Below are 18073 nucleotides of genomic sequence, written 5' to 3'. Positions count from 1 at the left end.
GTTGGTACCATGAAGGTGATCATCAACTTTCTCTGTCAACTCAGGCTTGATCCCGAGTTAATGGAGCGTGTGCACATGAATGTGTGACATCAGCGGCGAACAGCCAATCACAACACAGAGCAAGTGTGATTCACTTCTCGCGAGAGAGCCAGCGAGATTCAAAACGCTTTTGTTAAAGGTTAAGAGATTAAAGAATATGAGGAATTTAAACACATTTCCACTGAAGTACTTGTCCATAAAAGAGGACAAATAAAGGAAATTATCTTGCTCTATCAGTGCAGTCAGAAGTGAATCTTGTGAAGTTAGTTTATATAGTTGATAAAATATAGTGATAGAGACTCAAACATGTAAGGTCATCCTGTATGAAGACATTTTTAAAGTGTTATCTGTTGATTCTACCACTTACTTACATTACCTATGATCTGTATATATTAATATTCATTTAAAATAGATGCTTTATAATAATTGTTAAACTAAAAATGCTTGTGTGTAATGGAGTAATAATAATATAAATCATATGTAAATTGTAATTATCATTAAAGACAATTAGACAATTTTGCTGTATTTTTTATTTATTTGTTTATTTAAGGTACTTCATAGTGACCTTTAATTTGTAGGAAGAGAAACTGGAGGAGTTAGTTTTTTTGTGTGTCAGACATGTGTCACTTTGCTCACATCTGATTGGTCCAATTTCAGTTTGAGATCTCTATCCCAGAACATAACCTGCCCCAGAGCAGGGGGCTGTTCCATAAACCAAGATTAGAGTATAAGCCAGGCTTATTTCGGTTAGTCAGGCTTATTTTTGGTAGATATACCCCCGGTTTCACAGACAAGGCTTAAACCTAGTCCTAGACTAAAATGTAAATCTGAGCTGTTTCGACTGAAAGAAACTTGCACTGACTGATCTTAAAACATGTCAGTGTCTTTGTTTTATCTTAAGATGCACACCAGTAATGTTTTTTTCTAAGGCATGTTTATAAAAATTACTTAAATGTCCTAATTGAACTATGGCCTAATCCTGGTTTAGGCTAAGCCCTGTCTATGAAACCAGGCCTCGGTTTCCTAAATCAAACTTAAAAAAGTTCAAACTCAGTTACCCCGGCAACTTATGCTGGCAAACTAACCTGGTCCGGAGCAGGCTAACTGTCAGGCTAAGCTGAGCTCCTCTAACACTGACCAATAGGAACGCATCCATATTACCATTGACTCTCTCACATACAGTCAGTTTAATTTATTATCGGTCCAAAAATAAAAGTATACAGAAAATACACCTTAAATAATCAAATAGGCTACAACCAACTGTATTTAATGTATTGTGCCCAAAATGTAGGCGAATGACATTTTAACATGGTTGCTACTTGTGCATGCAGTTGATCAGAAGTTTCTAGCCATGCAGCCTTTCTCTCTGAATTTATGACAGCTGTACCTTTTATGGTTATTAGAACATTAAAACATTACAATCTAAAATGGCTCTTTAAAGCATTAAAGCATAAAAACACAATCAAAAGTTAAAATCACTTAATTAAAAATTTTAATTTATAATAGAAATCAGAGTACATTTTAACTGATAAGAGGAACACACATTTAACTCATTTGAGCTAGTGATTAACAGTTGCTGCTATCATAAAATACACTTATATGTAGTAAAATTCTATGTGTCACATTTAATGTCCAACAACAAATATTTTAGCAGAATGTATATTTTATTCAGAATTCTTGCGCTAGTATTCTATTCTGCTCTGTCTGTGTAGCGCGCATGCGCGCCGCATATGGCAAGCCGTTTTAGCATTAAATACTCTTTGCCATACTAGTCATAATTCAGTTTTGATTAGTCATAATTCCAATTCCAGATATCTATTCTGCAATTTTGACTCGTCGTAATTGCAATCAAGATATCTACAATGTGATTGTGACTAGTCATAATATGCATTGAAGATATCTACAATGTTAATTTGACTAGTCGTAATATACATTAGAGATATCTATATTGCTTTTATGACTAGTCATATTCTTCCATTAACTTCCATTGGAAAATATTTTCAGATATCTACAAATGAGTTTTGACTAGTAGAAATTGTAATTAAAGATATCTATAAATGAATTTTCACTAGGCAGAATTGTAATTAGAGATATCTCTAATTACAATTTTACTAGTGACAATTAAATTAGAGATATCTCTAACTGAGTTGCCACTAGTGCAAATTATAATTCAAGATATCTCTAACTGGGTTTTTACTAGTCATAATCCAATTGGAGATATCTTTCATTCGTCATTTTTAAAGATATCCACAAATACATTTGTAGATATCTGTAAATAATTTACTACTAGTCGAATTACAGTTGTAGATATCTTGAATTGGATTTTTGACTAGGCAAAACTTGATTAGAGATATCTTGAATTGGAATTCTTCCTAGTCAAAACTTATTTAAAGATATCTGCAATTTAATTATGGATATCTCAATCAGATTTTCGACTAGGAGGATCTTTCTTTGGAGATATCCGCATTCAGCTTTGTGACTAGGAAGAATCTGAATGTAGATATCTAGAATTAACATTCTGACTAGTCATAATTATTTAATAGATATCTTAATTGTGTACACAAACCACCCCTTTGCTAAGCCCCGCCTTAACCATGGTCTTCGACGAGCGCGCCAAAATCTCAGAACGGCCTGACCTGGTTTTCAGGTAATTAAATAATTCCTGTAGGTTAACACTGTAATTGTAACTGCATTATTTGCAAATCATTTACAACAATGCGTTCATTGCGTTGTAAATGAACAGCTTGTAAGGTAATATATATTATTACTATATAGTTGTCAGAGATAGCGCCGGAATTTATATTATATTTAGCCCCCTAATAATTTACGTTTATGTTTTTCATTTTGTCGTAATGTTGATTTAATTCATAAATTGCAATGTCAAGTAAGGGATAATGTACAGGCAGCCGGTAGTTATCGCGAAATAAGCCCCGTCAGTGTGATCAGGACCCGACGAAATATCTTCAAATATAATTGCAACTAGTCGAAACGGAATTAGAGATATCTCTAATTACATTTGCGGATATATGACGCGTCTTTTAAAGATATCTATAACATCATTACAGATATCTTAAATTGAGTTTTGACTAGTCAAAATATGTTTACAGATATCTCAAATCCGATTTCTTACTAGTGCAATTATATTTGCAGATATCTCTAATTGTCATTCTGACTAGTCAAATTATAATTATCACTCGTCAAAATACAATTTTTCCTATCTGTAAATATATTTATGGATAGTCTGAACGAAGGTTTAAATGCTAAAACGGCTTGCCATACGCCGCAGCGCTCGTTCTCTCGCATAAGCCTCGCCCACTCCTGACAGCTAAATGGATATATTTGCATGGCTTTCTGACATTTACAGATGTAAAAAATATACCTGTGACGTATCAGTTATGCACTGAGGAAAACACAATGTTTCAAATGCGTTAAACAGCACAAATATTCGCTGTTTGCTATGGTGGATCGATTTGATCCATGATCGACATTAAGGGCTGCTTCAGAATAAGCGTGTACGTCACATTATCCTGACTCACTGAACCTGGATAGCATTAGTCAGACTCAGATTGCATGAACTTGAATTGTCGTTTATGGAACCGCTTTAGTCCCGATTGACTTGTTAGGTTATTTCAAGTCAGGTTTTGGACTTTAATCCCCGCTTTTCTTAGCGTCTTTTATGGAACAGCCCCCTGGTTAGTTTGCCAGCATAAGTTGCCGGGGTAACTGAGTTTGAACTTTTTTAAGTTTGATTTATGAAACCGAATCTACCAAAAATAAGCCTGACTAACCGAAATAAACCTGGCTTATACTCTAATCTTGGTTTATGGAACAGCCCCCAGGTTAGCTGTTCAGTGTAAGTTACTATGGCAATAAACGCATCTAAAAGCCAAGCCACTTTCATGGTACCTAAAACCCAGGATTGGTGCAAACTAAACTGAAACTTACCTGGCTAGCCAGCTAAACCGGCTTCATGGTACAGGCCCCTGGTGCCTGTTTCATAAAACAAGTTTACCAAATAAACCAGGCTTATTTCAGTTATTCTGACTTATTTTGAACCAAATCAACTGACAATAAGTCAGACTAACTTAAACCTGAACTTAAACCTAACCTAATCTTGTTTTATGAAACAGGCTAGTTTCCCAGCATAAGTTGCCACAGTGACTGAGCTTGAGCTATGGTAAATTTGCAACAGTAAAGTTCCAACAGCAACAGGCCATACAATCCTCCCAAAGAGCGCAGACTCCAATTATTAAATCATCATTACAGACGACACCCCTAAATCATTTAAAATATGCCATTATTTGTTCAGCACAGCACTCTTTGTGAGTCACGCGATGCACTGCTAGGTGGCGCTTGTGCCTCAGCTCTTAAACTTTAAAATGTGATCAGTAACTGGTGCATTTGGCTCAGCATGCATGGAATAATCTCAAATAAAATAATAAATGATTAATAAAATGTATCATTTAAAATACTGTTGAGAATCACATCCGTAAATACAAGTGAACTGACCTCATAGGTAGTCCACAATTGTGTCACTGAAGTAAGTCCACACCCTTCACAAACTCCCAAAAGGATGAGGGCACTGCAATGAGCAGAGCACACATTTCCACATACAGAGACACATCGCTATGGAAGTGCACTAAATGAGAACTTGTCTTCTGTCATGTTGCGCGTGGCAGTCGAATCTGCGGCGGGTCTGCCCAAAAAGAAATTAGGCAGTCCAGACCCCATCGCATCTGTGGTGTTTAAAGGTAACAACTCCTCATGTGTTTCCTATTAGCCATTAGACTGCAGAATAACAGCACCGACTATTAGTTTTGTTAATTTGATGGATTTCTAATCATTCTAGACGAAAAGAAGAAAACCAAATCCGTTAGCAGTGAATTGAACCCAGTGTGGAATGAGGTCTGTTGAGTTTTTAATACACTTGAACGCTAATTACAGATGAATGGAATCAAGTTCGCTGTGTGTGTAAACTGCCAATGCACATACTGTTTATTTAATGAGATTCTTGCATATTATTCTTCTGCATAGCGCATTTCTTCAGTGGCTGTGAGAGTTTGTGAAGTTTTCAATAATGTTTTCCCCTTTAGACGCTTGAGTTTGATTTAAAAGGTGTTCCTCTTGATTCTTCCTCCAACATTGAAGTGATTGTGAAAGACCACGAGACTCTTGGCAAGGACAAGTAAGTGTTTTTAAACGCTCATTTGGATGGGTTAAATGCAGAGCACGAATTCCGAGTATGGGTCACCATACTTGGCTGAATGTCACTTCACATTTGAGTCATTCTCATTATTAACCAGTGTAAGACAAACAGTGTGATGTTGAACTTTTGCTTCCACCCTAATCAAATACAAGTTGTGTGACTAGAGAAGTTCAAGGCATATAGGACTTAAGAGTTTTGAACTTCTGTATTTAAGAGGTGCATTCTTGCCAGAAGTCATTTAAATGCAGACAGAATTAAATACAGTTTTGCATCAGTTCATACTCTTGGTTGATTGACTGATTCATTGATTCACATCTGTCTTGATACATTTTAAGGGTAATAGTAAAGCATGTTATTCTTGGTTCAACACTGTAATACCCTGCAGCTCACACACACCCTCACAACCGTGTTCAGACCTGCTCTACAATGCCATGAGGGGTGAGATGGAGGCGTTTGGTTCACAGTTCTGGATGAATAATTGATTATTTACTGGTCTGAAATGCAATTCAATTGAAATACATAGAGGGGTCTTAGAGGGCTTTATCATCATGCCATAAATTTCATGCTTTTCCAGTTATTCCAGTTTTTTTTTCTCTCTATGAGAACAGGAAATCCAATGGGTGAACACAAAGAGGCACATAACTCCTGCTGAAATTTACATTGATGCAATTACATGCAAATTGTCTCGTTGACTTGTCACGTGGCTGTTTTAGGGTCTATCAAAAATGCACTTTTCTGAAGAAAACCACTCCTTCATACTTATTTTAAATACTTTAATCAATTAATGTAGTCATTCCTGATTTAAATATTTACATTATGTGCAATAACATGTCCAAACCCAAAAAATATAGTCCGATGTTACACTTAAAGGAACACTCCACTTTTTTGGAAATAGGCTCATTTTACACCTCCCTTAGAGTTAAACAGTTGAGTTTTACCATTTTTGAATCCATTCAGCCAATCTCTGGGTCTGGCAGTAGCACTTTTAGCTTAGCTTAGCATGCTTCATTGAATCGGATTAGACCATTAGCATCTCGCTCAAAAATGACCAAAGAGTTTCGATAACTTTCCTATTTAAAGCTTGACTCTTCTGTAGTTACCAAGACCGACGGAAAATGAAAAGTTGTGATTTTCTAGGCCGATATGGCTAGGAACTACACTCTCGTTCCAGCGTAATAATCAAGGAAATTTGCTGGCGTACCATGGGTGCAGCAGGTGCAATGATATGATGCAGCGCCTGAAAGTAGTCCCCAGCTATATCATAACTAGTTACCTAGCTGGGGACTACTTTTAGGCGCTGCATCATATCATATCAAAAAGTGGAGTGTTCCTTTAAGGGTAGTTCATAATTCACCCAAAGGATAGTTCACCCAAAAATGAAAATTCTGTATGTTTTACTCACCCTGAAGTTGTTCCAAACCTGTATGAGTTACTTTCTTTTGCTGAACATGAGAAGATATTTTGAAAAATGTTGGAAATCAGACAGTTGCTTGTAGTATTTCCCCCCCATACTACGGAAGTCTGTGTTGGGCTGTGACAACAATTCCTTATCTCTTAAGAACACCATTATACTGATTTATTTTTACTGTTTACCTGTTACTGTGTCGAAAGCGCACTAGTTATGTTGTTGTACAATAGCATGTAAGTAGTTAATATGGGGTAATTAGAGTAAAAACACGCAGATATTGTCTATATGAGTGGGATTTAAAGTGCCTCCTAGTATTAGTGTTTACTGACTCTGAAATGGCCGGTCTAGCATCTTTCCAGATGAAATCACAATATTTTGAGCAGCACATATGTAATAATCCTAATTGTTTTACAAACCTGATAGACAGCATTGTTTTGGTATTATTTATATACTATTATCGTTTTCATATTTGATCATTTTCGATTTTTCATTTGAATTTTATTATGAGTGTTTGGTTTTTATCTTATATTACTATCTAGGTTTAATGTTTTAATTTCAAGTTTAGTTTAGATTTGATTTATTTCCATTTAGTCATTTTAGTAAATTGCAAAGGTTTGTCATCTAATATTTGTATTTTATTTAAATTTTTCTTTATTTTAATAAAATAGTTAGTTCATGATATAGGTTATGACTGTCTAAGAATGTAGTCCCTGGATGTTGAGAAGATGCTGATCCAACAACAGGCTTGGCAAAATGTTGTGGGCATATTTATTTTGGAACAAAAGTAGCATTGTTGCATTTCAAATCAATTCTGTTTGAGAGTCTGGTAAATGAAGAGCATCACGGCACTGATCTAATCCTACGACTGCTTCCCGTAAGGCCAGAATTGTAGCAAACAGCACATTTAGAGTTTAATTCTCAGTGAAATACTTTAGTGTTTGTGCTAAAGTACAGGGAGGCTAAGATGTTTAAAGAACATTTGTCTGTTTGATCAATGCTACCGTGAGGTTAGTAAATATTAATCATGCTTGGAATCACCTCAGGTTAAGGATCTTAGAAGTAACATTCCATAAAGGAAATGGAATGAGTCAAAATGTTGGAGGGTGTGGTTACCTTTGTCTTATATATTTGCTTTGGCATGTTTGTTTGAAACTTGGCTCATCAGGTTTTGAATATTAGGTTGGAGTCTATGCTGGGAATTTTGCGCAATGCAAATGTTGTTTTTATTGTCATAGGATGCTATGATAAGGTTTTTGGGAGGAAAGTTTTATCAGATTTCTCATTCATTAAACGTTGGCTTCATTGTAATTTGAACGTTTCAGAGGAAATGTTAATTTAAGAGCATGCTTTCCCTGAAAAAAACCTTAGCCGTAAGCGTTAAATGGATAGTTCACCCAAAAATGATTTTTTTTTGTCATTTACTCATCCTTCACATGTTCCTGTATGACTGTCTTTCCTTTCTTCTGTTGAAAACAAGATATTTTGAAGAATGCTAGTTGACTTCCATAGTAATTTTTTTTTTTCTCCATGCTATGCAAGTCAATGGCTTCAAGTCAGATTTATACAGGTTTGGAAGAACTTGAAGGTGAGTAAATGATGACAGAATTTTTATTTATTTTTTGGCAAACAATCCCTTTGAATTCTTATTTAAAAGCTCTTACATTAAAATGTCAATAACCACAAGTAGAGCAAATGTATTTGTAATTTTTTTTTAAAGCCAATTACATGAATGTTGCATGGAATTAAATACAGTAGATTGCTACAAGGTACAAGGCAAAATTAATTTAGGTGTAAATTCTTCATTAAACAATTCTTGCGTAAATTAACGCTACAGATAAAAACATTTGCTTTTCATGCACTGGTACAGTTTGAGATTTTGGGCTTTTTGGCTTTACGTAATGTGAAGAAAACGTCCGAACCACTTTATTGCACTTATCTATTTGCGTCAGTAGATTTCCATTACAATGCATATCTTTAAAAGCCGCTTTCTCAAAATGCATTTTCCAGTGAGCCAGAAATCTCCATTTCCGTAGCACGTACACAGACCAAACTTTGATTTTTATCTACATTCTGAAGGTTTTTACAGAGGGATTTGTTTAGTACTTTCCTAACCTTATCCTAACTATTAAAAACAAATCCATTTATGTGAATTTTTGCAAAGAATTAGACTTTTTAAAAAAGTGAATGGTTTTATGAATGTTATACACCGCTGTTTGTTTCATGAACGCAGCTCTGGTCTAATGTTTGTGGACGCACCCTTGTCATTATTGTGAAATATCACAACAACCCTCTAATCAAATGTGTAGAACTAACAGGTCTATGTTTTCAGAAGGTAAATGCTGACTGTCTCGTCATTTGTGGTGTTAGGATTAATAATCCTGGATGCTAACCCACTAAGTACTAAGTGTCCTGTTCACAGTATTAAGCTACATGGCATTATTTACTTTTGGAGGAGATCTCTCTTGTGACCTTACAGAGTTAGATCACACAAAGATCTTTTCTCCCATGGAAACATTCATACATTGTGATGTTTGCCATTGCTTTTTATTAGCATTTAATGGACTGACAGAACAAGCTATTAACTTCACTTCCTCAGTCGGATAGATTTCAGATTTTTTTCTTTAGATATATAATGGATGGCAGTAGTTGAAAAAAATAAAAAAGAGATTGGGGATGTCTTCCAAAAAATGAAGTTGTTTATTAGTTTTTTAATTCATGGATGATTAATAATAAGACCAGGAACATGAATTATGAAAATAAATAGGGTCAGACATGGTGCACTTTTCCCTGACTGTTTTTAAATACAAATGAAAAGTTCACACAGGAGCATTTGAAAGATTATATGAGACAGATGTGATGTTTTACTGAAACATGATACAGTTAGCTTGCTTAATTTTCCACAGGACTTTTTAATTATATGCATTTGTTTTGTTTTAGGTTAATTGGCTCTGCAAATGTCTCTTTAAAAGACCTTGCCAGTAGCCAAGTTAAGTCTCTCCCAGTGAAAAACTTGGCTCTAGTGGATGAAAATGGCAAGAGTATAGGAGTGAGTGTTGTTTTTTTTTATCTTGACACAGAAAATATATTTAATATATATTGTTATATTTGAAACATATTTTGTTATAAGCAGGTACACTTGTAATCTGCACTCGCAGAACTCGTTTACACTAAATGAAAACCTTTGCATGCTCTTTTATTAAATGCTTTTTCCAGTTTGTAAAAATACTTTCAACTACCAAGAAGTAATATTGTTAGCTTTATTTAAAACGGTTGATACAGTTTATTGCGCAGCAGACTTTACAGGCTTAATTGACTGTTTAATTTTAGTTTAGTCATCACATATACCTGAGAAGCATGTTTACATAGTCATCCAAAATAAATATCTGATCACCTAATTTGGTGATGAGCTTTGAATTGATAGCATCAATGTCAATATCTCCACATTGGTCACCTGTCGGTATTTATGTAGTCTGTTTGACATTATTATGAGATAATTAGCGGCATCCTTTTGTAGGCAACCATCAGCATGACGATTGGCTACGAGCCACCTGCCGGTGCTGTGACAAACCCACAGGATCAACAAGATGGTGGAAACACAGGTTAGCTGAGTTTGGTTCAATGTTTGATCTTGCACAGTTTTACACAGATGATATGCTTGATGGTGTGAAAATAAAGTGTAAAAATTAAATTCATGGTTAATACAAGACTCTGTGAAACTATTTTGCTTTAAAGATTTTGGCTTTAATTGCACGTTTGCCATATTGGTTATGTCTGACTAACCCATGATGTTCTGCATTATGAATAATTTTTTCGTTGATCAGCGGGGGGTGAAGAGGGAGATGTCACTGATGGTGGGGGACAGGGTGCAGTCACATCTCCTGGTGAGCCTGGCCAGAAAATTCAGTCTAGGACCAGAAAACGCCATAGTTTGGCTAATAAACCTCAGGACTTTCAGGTATGGGATTGTCCTGCAGTCATTAAAAGCAGTATGGTTTCTATTTTAAATGCTGACTGTTTATGCTTATTAGTAATTTTAAAATGCCATTTCTGTCAAAGATCCGTGTGCGGGTGATTGAGGGACGTCAGTTGCCTGGAAATAACATCAAACCTGTGGTCAAGGTGCATGTGTGTGGAGAGACACACAGGACTAGAATCCGGAAAGGAAATAACCCATACTTTGATGAGGTATACAGTTGAAGATTTCATTTATAAAAAAAAAAAATTAAACTTCACTTTTTGGTGAACTTTGTCACTTAACACTATATGTATCACTCTTTACAGATATTCTTTTTTAACGTCAACATGTTGCCCTCTGAACTGTTTGATGAGGTTGTAAGCTTCCGGGTAAGAAAGAAGCTGTTGCTGGTCACCAAAACTTAAAATCTAATGTAGTGAATGAGTTGCTGATGATGATGCTATTCTTCTTTTTTGCAGGTGTATAACTCTAATTCTTTCAGAGCAGACTGTCTCATGGGTGAATTCAAGGTAATTCAGTGAAACAGTCCAAAGTGTTTATTTTTTGTACAAGACCCACTCTGTAATTCAAAATGAACTTGTGAATGTATTTCGTTTTCTAGCTCGATATTGGTTACATCTATGATGAACCAGGTAATTTTCTGATAATCACAAAATATTCATCACATTTTATCTGAAGTTGAATTGATCACAAAAGTTTTTTTTTCATCCCAGCTCACTGTATTATGAAGAAATGGATTCTCCTGAATGACCCAGATGACTCGAGCTCAGGAGCGAAGGGATATCTCAAAGTTAGCATGTTTGTGCTTGGAGCGGGTGATGAACCGCCGGTACGTCCCCTGAACATAACATCTTTACAATATAGATTGACAAATACGGTATTTGTCTTTTAGATGTTTGTTTTTTTTTTTATTAAAAGGTGCTCAAAGCCATTCTTTTCTTATTTTTAATATGCAATAGCTCACACTTAAAATACTTCTTAAGCAACAAAACACTGCTCTCTCATTCATTTTGAAAAAAAAAAAATCATGCTATACAAACTGTATTAACTGATCCCACTGGTTAATGTCTATTTGGCAGATGGAGAGGAAGGAGCAGGACAATGACAAAGATGATGTGGAGAGTAACTTGCTGCTGCCTGCTGGTGTCAACCTTCGATGGGTTACTCTCAAACTCAAAGTGTTTCGGGCTGAGGACATCCCCCAGAGTATTACAATGCATATGTTTTCCAGAGCAGCACAGCAGACAATCTTTTTTGGGGTCATATGATTTGGTGTCTATTGTAGTATTAAGTCCAGGAAATGGCAACATTAGGGATGCTGAGCTGGCAAATTGGGTCACTTCCTGATCTCTCAAGGTGGCACTGCACTAGCTGACATAAAACCATTCCCTGCCATTAACTGTTGAGTCGCTATGGCTGTTAATGCTCCTGTACTGAGAAATTTGAGAATCAGGAAAATGATTTGTCTCTCTATGTAAATTAAGCTAATGACTGAAAAAATCAGAAGGCAGCTGGTATTCTATGTTCATGACCATTTTGACTAGCAGATGTAGTTGAAAATATTTAAGTTAAAGGAATAGTTCTCCTAAAAGTGAACATTTACTGAAAAGTTACTTGCCCTCCAAGATATATATGAGTTTAGAGAGATATTAATTTTGCATTACACCACTTGCCCACCAATGGATCCTCTGGTGCCACCAGAATGAGAGACCAATCAGCTGATAAAATCAACACCGTAATCCACATGACTCCACTCCATCAATTAACATTGTAAAGTTTGTCAGAAAAAAATGAATCCATTAAGACATTTCAAATCATCACTTCTGGCCAAAATACCAAATCATAATCCATAATATTCTTCCAGTATAAAAAAAAAAAGTCTATCCTCATCAAAATCCACTGACATTTGTTTAGCATTGTTTTACTTTACATATTTCTCCACTGAGTCGTGTGGATTACTTGTGACATTGTTATCAGCTGTTTGGAATCTCATTCTGAAGGCACCCATTCACTGCAGAGGATCCATTGGTGAGCATGTGATGTAATAATAAATGTAACAAATTTCTCCAAATCTGTTGTGATGAAAAAACAAACATCTTGCATGGCTGAATACATTTTTAGCAATTTTTGAATGAACTATTTAAGTAACTTATCTAAGTAAATTTAAATAAAAGTAACATTTAGTAGAAAGGTTGTATTTAGTAAGTTGTTCTAGATTCTTTTCCCAGTCTGTGAAAAAATGAACTTTAAAATGACAGTTGTAGTAACACTGCAATTGTTTTTTTTTTAGTGGACGATTCCATCACCCAGACTTTAAAAGAGGCATTTGGAGGTCAAGAAAACAAGAAAAATCTAGTGGATCCGTTTGTTGAAGCCTGGTTTGCTGGCAAAAAGGTACAGCCCTCCCAGAAATACACACTTATTGCTTCTGACTTTTGTCTTAACTAATTATGTCTTTTAGCTCTGTACACAAATAATTGAGAAAACCGCAAACCCAGAGTGGAACCAACAGCTCAACCTACATGTCAAGGTAATTGGCTGGATTGGGAAAGATTTGTTTCTGCACTTTATAATGTGTCAGTCCTTTGAAGTTTCTCATTGGTGTCACTTGTTTTACAGTTCCCGTCCATGTGTGAAAGAATCAAGCTGACTGTATTTGACTGGTGAGTATCAGAGTCTAGTGGTAAGGTTGGGTGGCCACAGTGGATATGAACTTTTGAAATCTGTTTTGAGAGAATTCCGTGTTATTAGTTTTGAAATGTGAGCTGGGAGTTGAAGTTTGGTCAGTGTTTTGAGCTGGGAGGACGAAGGCAGGCAGTATGAGTCATAGCAGTGCCGTCCCACCCTCTCCCACAATGCATTCTTCCCCATAAACCAGACTACAGCTGCTCAGGGAACAGTGGAAAAACTGAGACGGCACCTAGCTAGACGGATTCTATGACACTGCAACATTTAAGCTGACTCCCTCTCTTTCTCAGGGATCGCCTCAGTGGGAATGATGCCATAGGCACCACATATCTGGATCTGACCAAAATAGCATCCTCTGGTGGTGAAATTGAAGGTATAAAATACAGTATACCCAAATAATTTTCATGTCAAACTTTTTATCTTTTAAATGCAGGGTCATGATCTTTTGAGATTGTGCTATGAATTTCAAAACATTTTTGTTTGTTTTCTTTGTGGTAGAGGATCATCCAGGAGATGAGTTTTCAGCATATAAAGGTTGAATATCTGCACGGATTCCAGATCTGCAATCCCTTGTGTCTAAACACACAATATATGCATTTAAAAAAACACTAGTTAACATGCAGTTCTTTTAAGTTTCACTAAACACATTCTCTCAAACCAACCATCTTTATTGGTCTGTAAGAATTTGGTACCCAAGGGTTTGCAGTTACTTTAAGCTTATTATGAACGCCCGCCTACGCTCTTTGAATCGGCATAAGCACAGAGCACTTATGTTATTTTTGGCATGCTATGCATGTTGCACACCAAGTAATGAAATAATGCAATTCACAATAATCACCTCAATAAATAAAATGGCATGGGATAAATATGCATCTCGCTTGCATTACCGGTCAAAACTTTGGAGGAATAAAACAATTTAATTTTTTTTTAAAGCTGTCTTAGTGACCATAAGAAACTTATTTTAAAAATGTTAAACTTTTTATTTTTTTGACCGGTAGTATATATCTTGTTATTGTGAAAATATTTCATCGTGTTGTGCTGACATCCATCAATATCATTGTTTAACCATGTACTCATGAAATCATAGCATGAGTTTAATAATGGTTTATATAATGAACTTTGTGCACATTTAAAATCACTTCAAATTTATAATACTAATCAAAATACTAATTTAAGGAGCTCTGCATTTGGGATGCTTTAACAAATGCCACTCTAACATCTATCCATCTATTATCATGTCACTAGAAACATTTTTATTGATTGTGTTTTTCACAGGAGAGACTGGGAATTCTGAGATGGGCTTCCTGCCTACTTTTGGCCCTTGCTATATTAACCTGTATGGCAGCCCGAGAGAGATCTCAGGCTTATCTGACCCCTATGAAGACCTTAATTTAGGCAAGGCAAGTGCAAATGATGAATTTGATATATTTCCATTTCAGCAAAAATTATATTTCAAGTAGGCTGAAAGATTTGTATATATTTACAGGTTGAAGGGGCGGCTTACAGAGGGAGAATTCTTGTTGAACTCTCCACTAATCTTGATGGGAAGGCGGACAAGTCTGTGGAAGAAATACCAAGCGATGATCTCTTAGTAGTTCAGGTGAGGCTCTTTGTTGAGTTTCCATACAAAGTAGTTTTTCCACTTGACACCTTTATTTACGCTTTGCTCCTTTCTTTGAATAGAAATACCAGCGCAGAAGGAAGTATTGTCTGTGTGCAGTGTTTCACAGTGCAACTATGATCCAAGAACCAGGGGAGCCCATTCAGTTTGAGGTTAGCATTGGCAACTATGGCAACAAGATGGACCTAACATGCAAACCTCTGGCTTCGACCACGCAATACAGCTGTGCTGTTTTTGATGGTGATGCACATTTTGAAGTATTTAGTGTCTAATAAAGAGATTGAGTAAATGAAAATAGGATCTGTGGTGTTAAGTTTTCTGTTTGGTTCTTCCAGGTAATAATTACTACTACCTGCCCTGGGCCGACACTAAGCCTGTGATTGCCATCACATCCTTTTGGGAGGATATCAGTCACCGGTTAGACTCGCTGAACATCATTCTGTATATATCTAACCGTTTGGTAAGTGAATGTTTCTAGCAGTACACACTCTCTGTTTACATCACACACCAGTGGTTCTCAACTTGTGTGAATATAATTTATTCTTTGTGCATGAAACCTTTTAATACGATTCCTCCTTTTGCAGCAAACAAACCTCAGTGCGTTAAAATCTGCAGTACAGTCCAAAGCTACAGATGCAAGGATAGTAGAAATCTGGCTGAAGCTCATCAATCAGTTAATGGAAGATATCAGCAGGTAATATCTACTTTAGATCCTCTTAGATCAACATTCATCAGGATTTTTGTCATGCATGTTTTAACTAATACAAACTCCTGTGTCTTAGTTTCAGAATTCCTGACCTAGAGGGGAAGCCCAATCTCACAGCCCTGGATATTCAGCAAAAGAAGTTACGGGACGGTGCTTTGGAGAACATCATGAAGGGAGCAAAACACTTGTTTGAGGAAGCCACAGATGTTAATAAGTGCTTGAGCGTCATTGAAGGCTGGCTGGACAAAGTCAAGCAACTCGCTGAGGAGGTATTTTTTTTTTATCTTGTGTAGGATTGGAGCTACAATTAGGAATACACAAAGGTTTTTTTACTGATTGTTACTAGTAAGGCAATTATGAATATACCAAAACTGGATATTTAGTTTTGTATGCTTATTTTTAAATTTAAGTGTGCAGTCTAGTGCTCACTTAGCACAGTTAATCTTTAGAAACGAATAATTTAATAACAGTATAAATTTTTCATACTGTACATTATAATGTTGTGACTTAAAAATTGCTTATTTTAATTTTTATTGTTTTGTGGTGTTTGTTTAGACAAATTAGTATATAATTTTACTAATCAGCTATTTATCAGTTAGCATCCATGAAATTAGTGATAAGTTTATTGGTATCAAACAGAATTGTATTGATGCATTCCCAAACACTACATACTCTGATTCAGTTGTTTCTGTAGAAATGTTGAGTTTCAATGGACTTTATCTATCTAAAAAGTAAAATGTACTGATTATTTCAAATTAGTGCTGTCAAATGATTAATCGCATCCAAAATAAGTTTTTGTTTACATAAAATGTGTGCATATTTATGTATATATAAATACACATACAGCATTGATTTAGAAAATATAGATTTTTTTGTATTCTTTCGATTGTCAGACACTAGTACTAGATTCAAATGAGCTCATTCTTTTTGGTCAGACTAATAGAATTTGACTGTTAAACATCATTTGTATCAACATTAATCTCAGAGCATCTTTTTCAAAGGCTCAGAACAGCATGCCTGATGTGATTATCTGGATGTTGAGAGGAGAGAAGAGGGTAGCATACAGTCGCATCCCAGCCCATGAAGTGCTCTATTCATCTTACAGTGAGCAGGCATGTGGTCAATACTGCGGGAAGACCCAGACTGTCTTTATGAAGGTATTCAAACAGATGACATAAAACATGTTTTAAGTTCGTTTTAACTTTTTTGCTTCATGAAAAGTAACCCGTGGTTCCTGTTTCCAAACAGTATCCCATGGACAACAAAAAAGGTTTGAAAATTCCCGTCCAGTTACGTATGAATATGTGGCTTGGGCTGGCAACAGAAGAGAAGAAGTTCAATCATTATGCAGAGGGAATTTTCAATGTATTTGCAGAACTGGTAAATATAGTTTTTATTTATGCCTTTAGGTCTGGAGAGAAGCAGTCTTGAGTTAGGAGCTAAATTTGAAACCATTGTCTCTCACAGTATGAGAACCAGGCTCAGGTTCTAGGGAAATGGGGCACCACCGGTCTGCTGAATCGTAGCAAGTTTTCTGATGTCACAGGCAAAGTGAAGCTGAAGCAGGAGTATTTTTTGCCCCCGGTTGGCTGGGAGTGGGAAGGTGACTGGGGTGTTGATCCAGAGAAAACGTGAGTTGTTACCCACCCTCAACACAAACATTTGGAAATAGTTGGCACATTTCCAGGCAGGCATCATTATTGCTGTTTATCATAATTAGGTATAGACATTTGAACAAATTGGCAACACTAAATGTTAAACCAAAGGCCAAATATTTAGTGCAATATACATTTTAACCCTATTGCATTAAAACAAATTTTATTCATCTTTCACATTGCAGGATCAATTTTGACCTGGAGAAACATGAGCTTATGAAAGTCGTTATATATATATATATATATATATATATATATATATATATATATATATATATATATATATATATATATATAATTAATTTTTTTTTTTTTTTTTTTTTTTTTACTTAAACATTGTATCTGTGAGTGATTGTGCAAAAATTTCAACGTTTTGAATGTTACCATGTGGAGCTATGTTATTATATTTACCCCCTTTTTATTAATTGTAAAATTTGACATTTAAAATAATTAAATTTACGATCTACAGAAAAACCACTGTGATGCAAGACAAAAATGTTTTTTCAGTATTTATGAGATTTTATTTTAATATATTATACGAAATTTATAAGATTATATAAACTGAGAATTACCAGTATTTCATTGGATTGAAATTTTAATTCTTTTGACTTTGTAACCACATGCTGCTCAAAAACAGTGCAATGTTTTGAAACGTACATAGTTTTTTTCTAACAAAACAAGAAGTATAACTTCTATAATGTTTCAAACAAAATATATTCATTTTACTGGCATAAACTTTCACTTTTTGGATGAAAAAGACCAATGCTTTATCAA

General features: G+C 35.5%; 1 protein-coding gene across 2 annotated transcripts in view; it reads left to right on the top strand.

The window, feature by feature from the left end:
* The first annotated feature begins 4638 nt into the window (after positions 1-4638).
* The window catches only part of LOC306852437 (myoferlin-like), a 29373-nt gene continuing 15938 nt past the window's right edge, over positions 4639-18073 (top strand). Inside the window, exons 1-26 of one of the 2 annotated variants that reach the window (XM_079389246.1) lie at positions 4639-4790; positions 4889-4944; positions 5133-5224; positions 9591-9699; positions 10168-10252; positions 10475-10608; positions 10710-10838; positions 10935-10997; positions 11088-11138; positions 11231-11261; positions 11343-11458; positions 11709-11835; positions 12920-13023; positions 13091-13159; positions 13249-13292; positions 13608-13690; positions 13816-13851; positions 14593-14717; positions 14804-14917; positions 15001-15178; positions 15274-15398; positions 15523-15632; positions 15721-15913; positions 16646-16801; positions 16893-17024; positions 17112-17275. In XM_079389246.1, the coding sequence (XP_079245372.1) occupies positions 4703-4790; positions 4889-4944; positions 5133-5224; positions 9591-9699; positions 10168-10252; positions 10475-10608; positions 10710-10838; positions 10935-10997; positions 11088-11138; positions 11231-11261; positions 11343-11458; positions 11709-11835; positions 12920-13023; positions 13091-13159; positions 13249-13292; positions 13608-13690; positions 13816-13851; positions 14593-14717; positions 14804-14917; positions 15001-15178; positions 15274-15398; positions 15523-15632; positions 15721-15913; positions 16646-16801; positions 16893-17024; positions 17112-17275 (2714 nt within the window). In that variant the 5' untranslated portion in view covers positions 4639-4702. The remainder of the gene's footprint in view (positions 4791-4888; positions 4945-5132; positions 5225-9590; positions 9700-10167; positions 10253-10474; positions 10609-10709; positions 10839-10934; positions 10998-11087; positions 11139-11230; positions 11262-11342; positions 11459-11708; positions 11836-12919; positions 13024-13090; positions 13160-13248; positions 13293-13607; positions 13691-13815; positions 13852-14592; positions 14718-14803; positions 14918-15000; positions 15179-15273; positions 15399-15522; positions 15633-15720; positions 15914-16645; positions 16802-16892; positions 17025-17111; positions 17276-18073) is intronic. The other variant, XM_079389247.1, reaches the window with a different exon arrangement.

This window comes from Barbus barbus, assembly GCF_936440315.1.
Source record: "Barbus barbus genome assembly, chromosome: 32".
Classification (NCBI taxonomy): Eukaryota; Metazoa; Chordata; class Actinopteri; order Cypriniformes; family Cyprinidae; genus Barbus; species Barbus barbus.
Note: the sequence above shows the minus strand (reverse complement) of the source record. Positions and strands in the feature narration are given on the sequence as shown.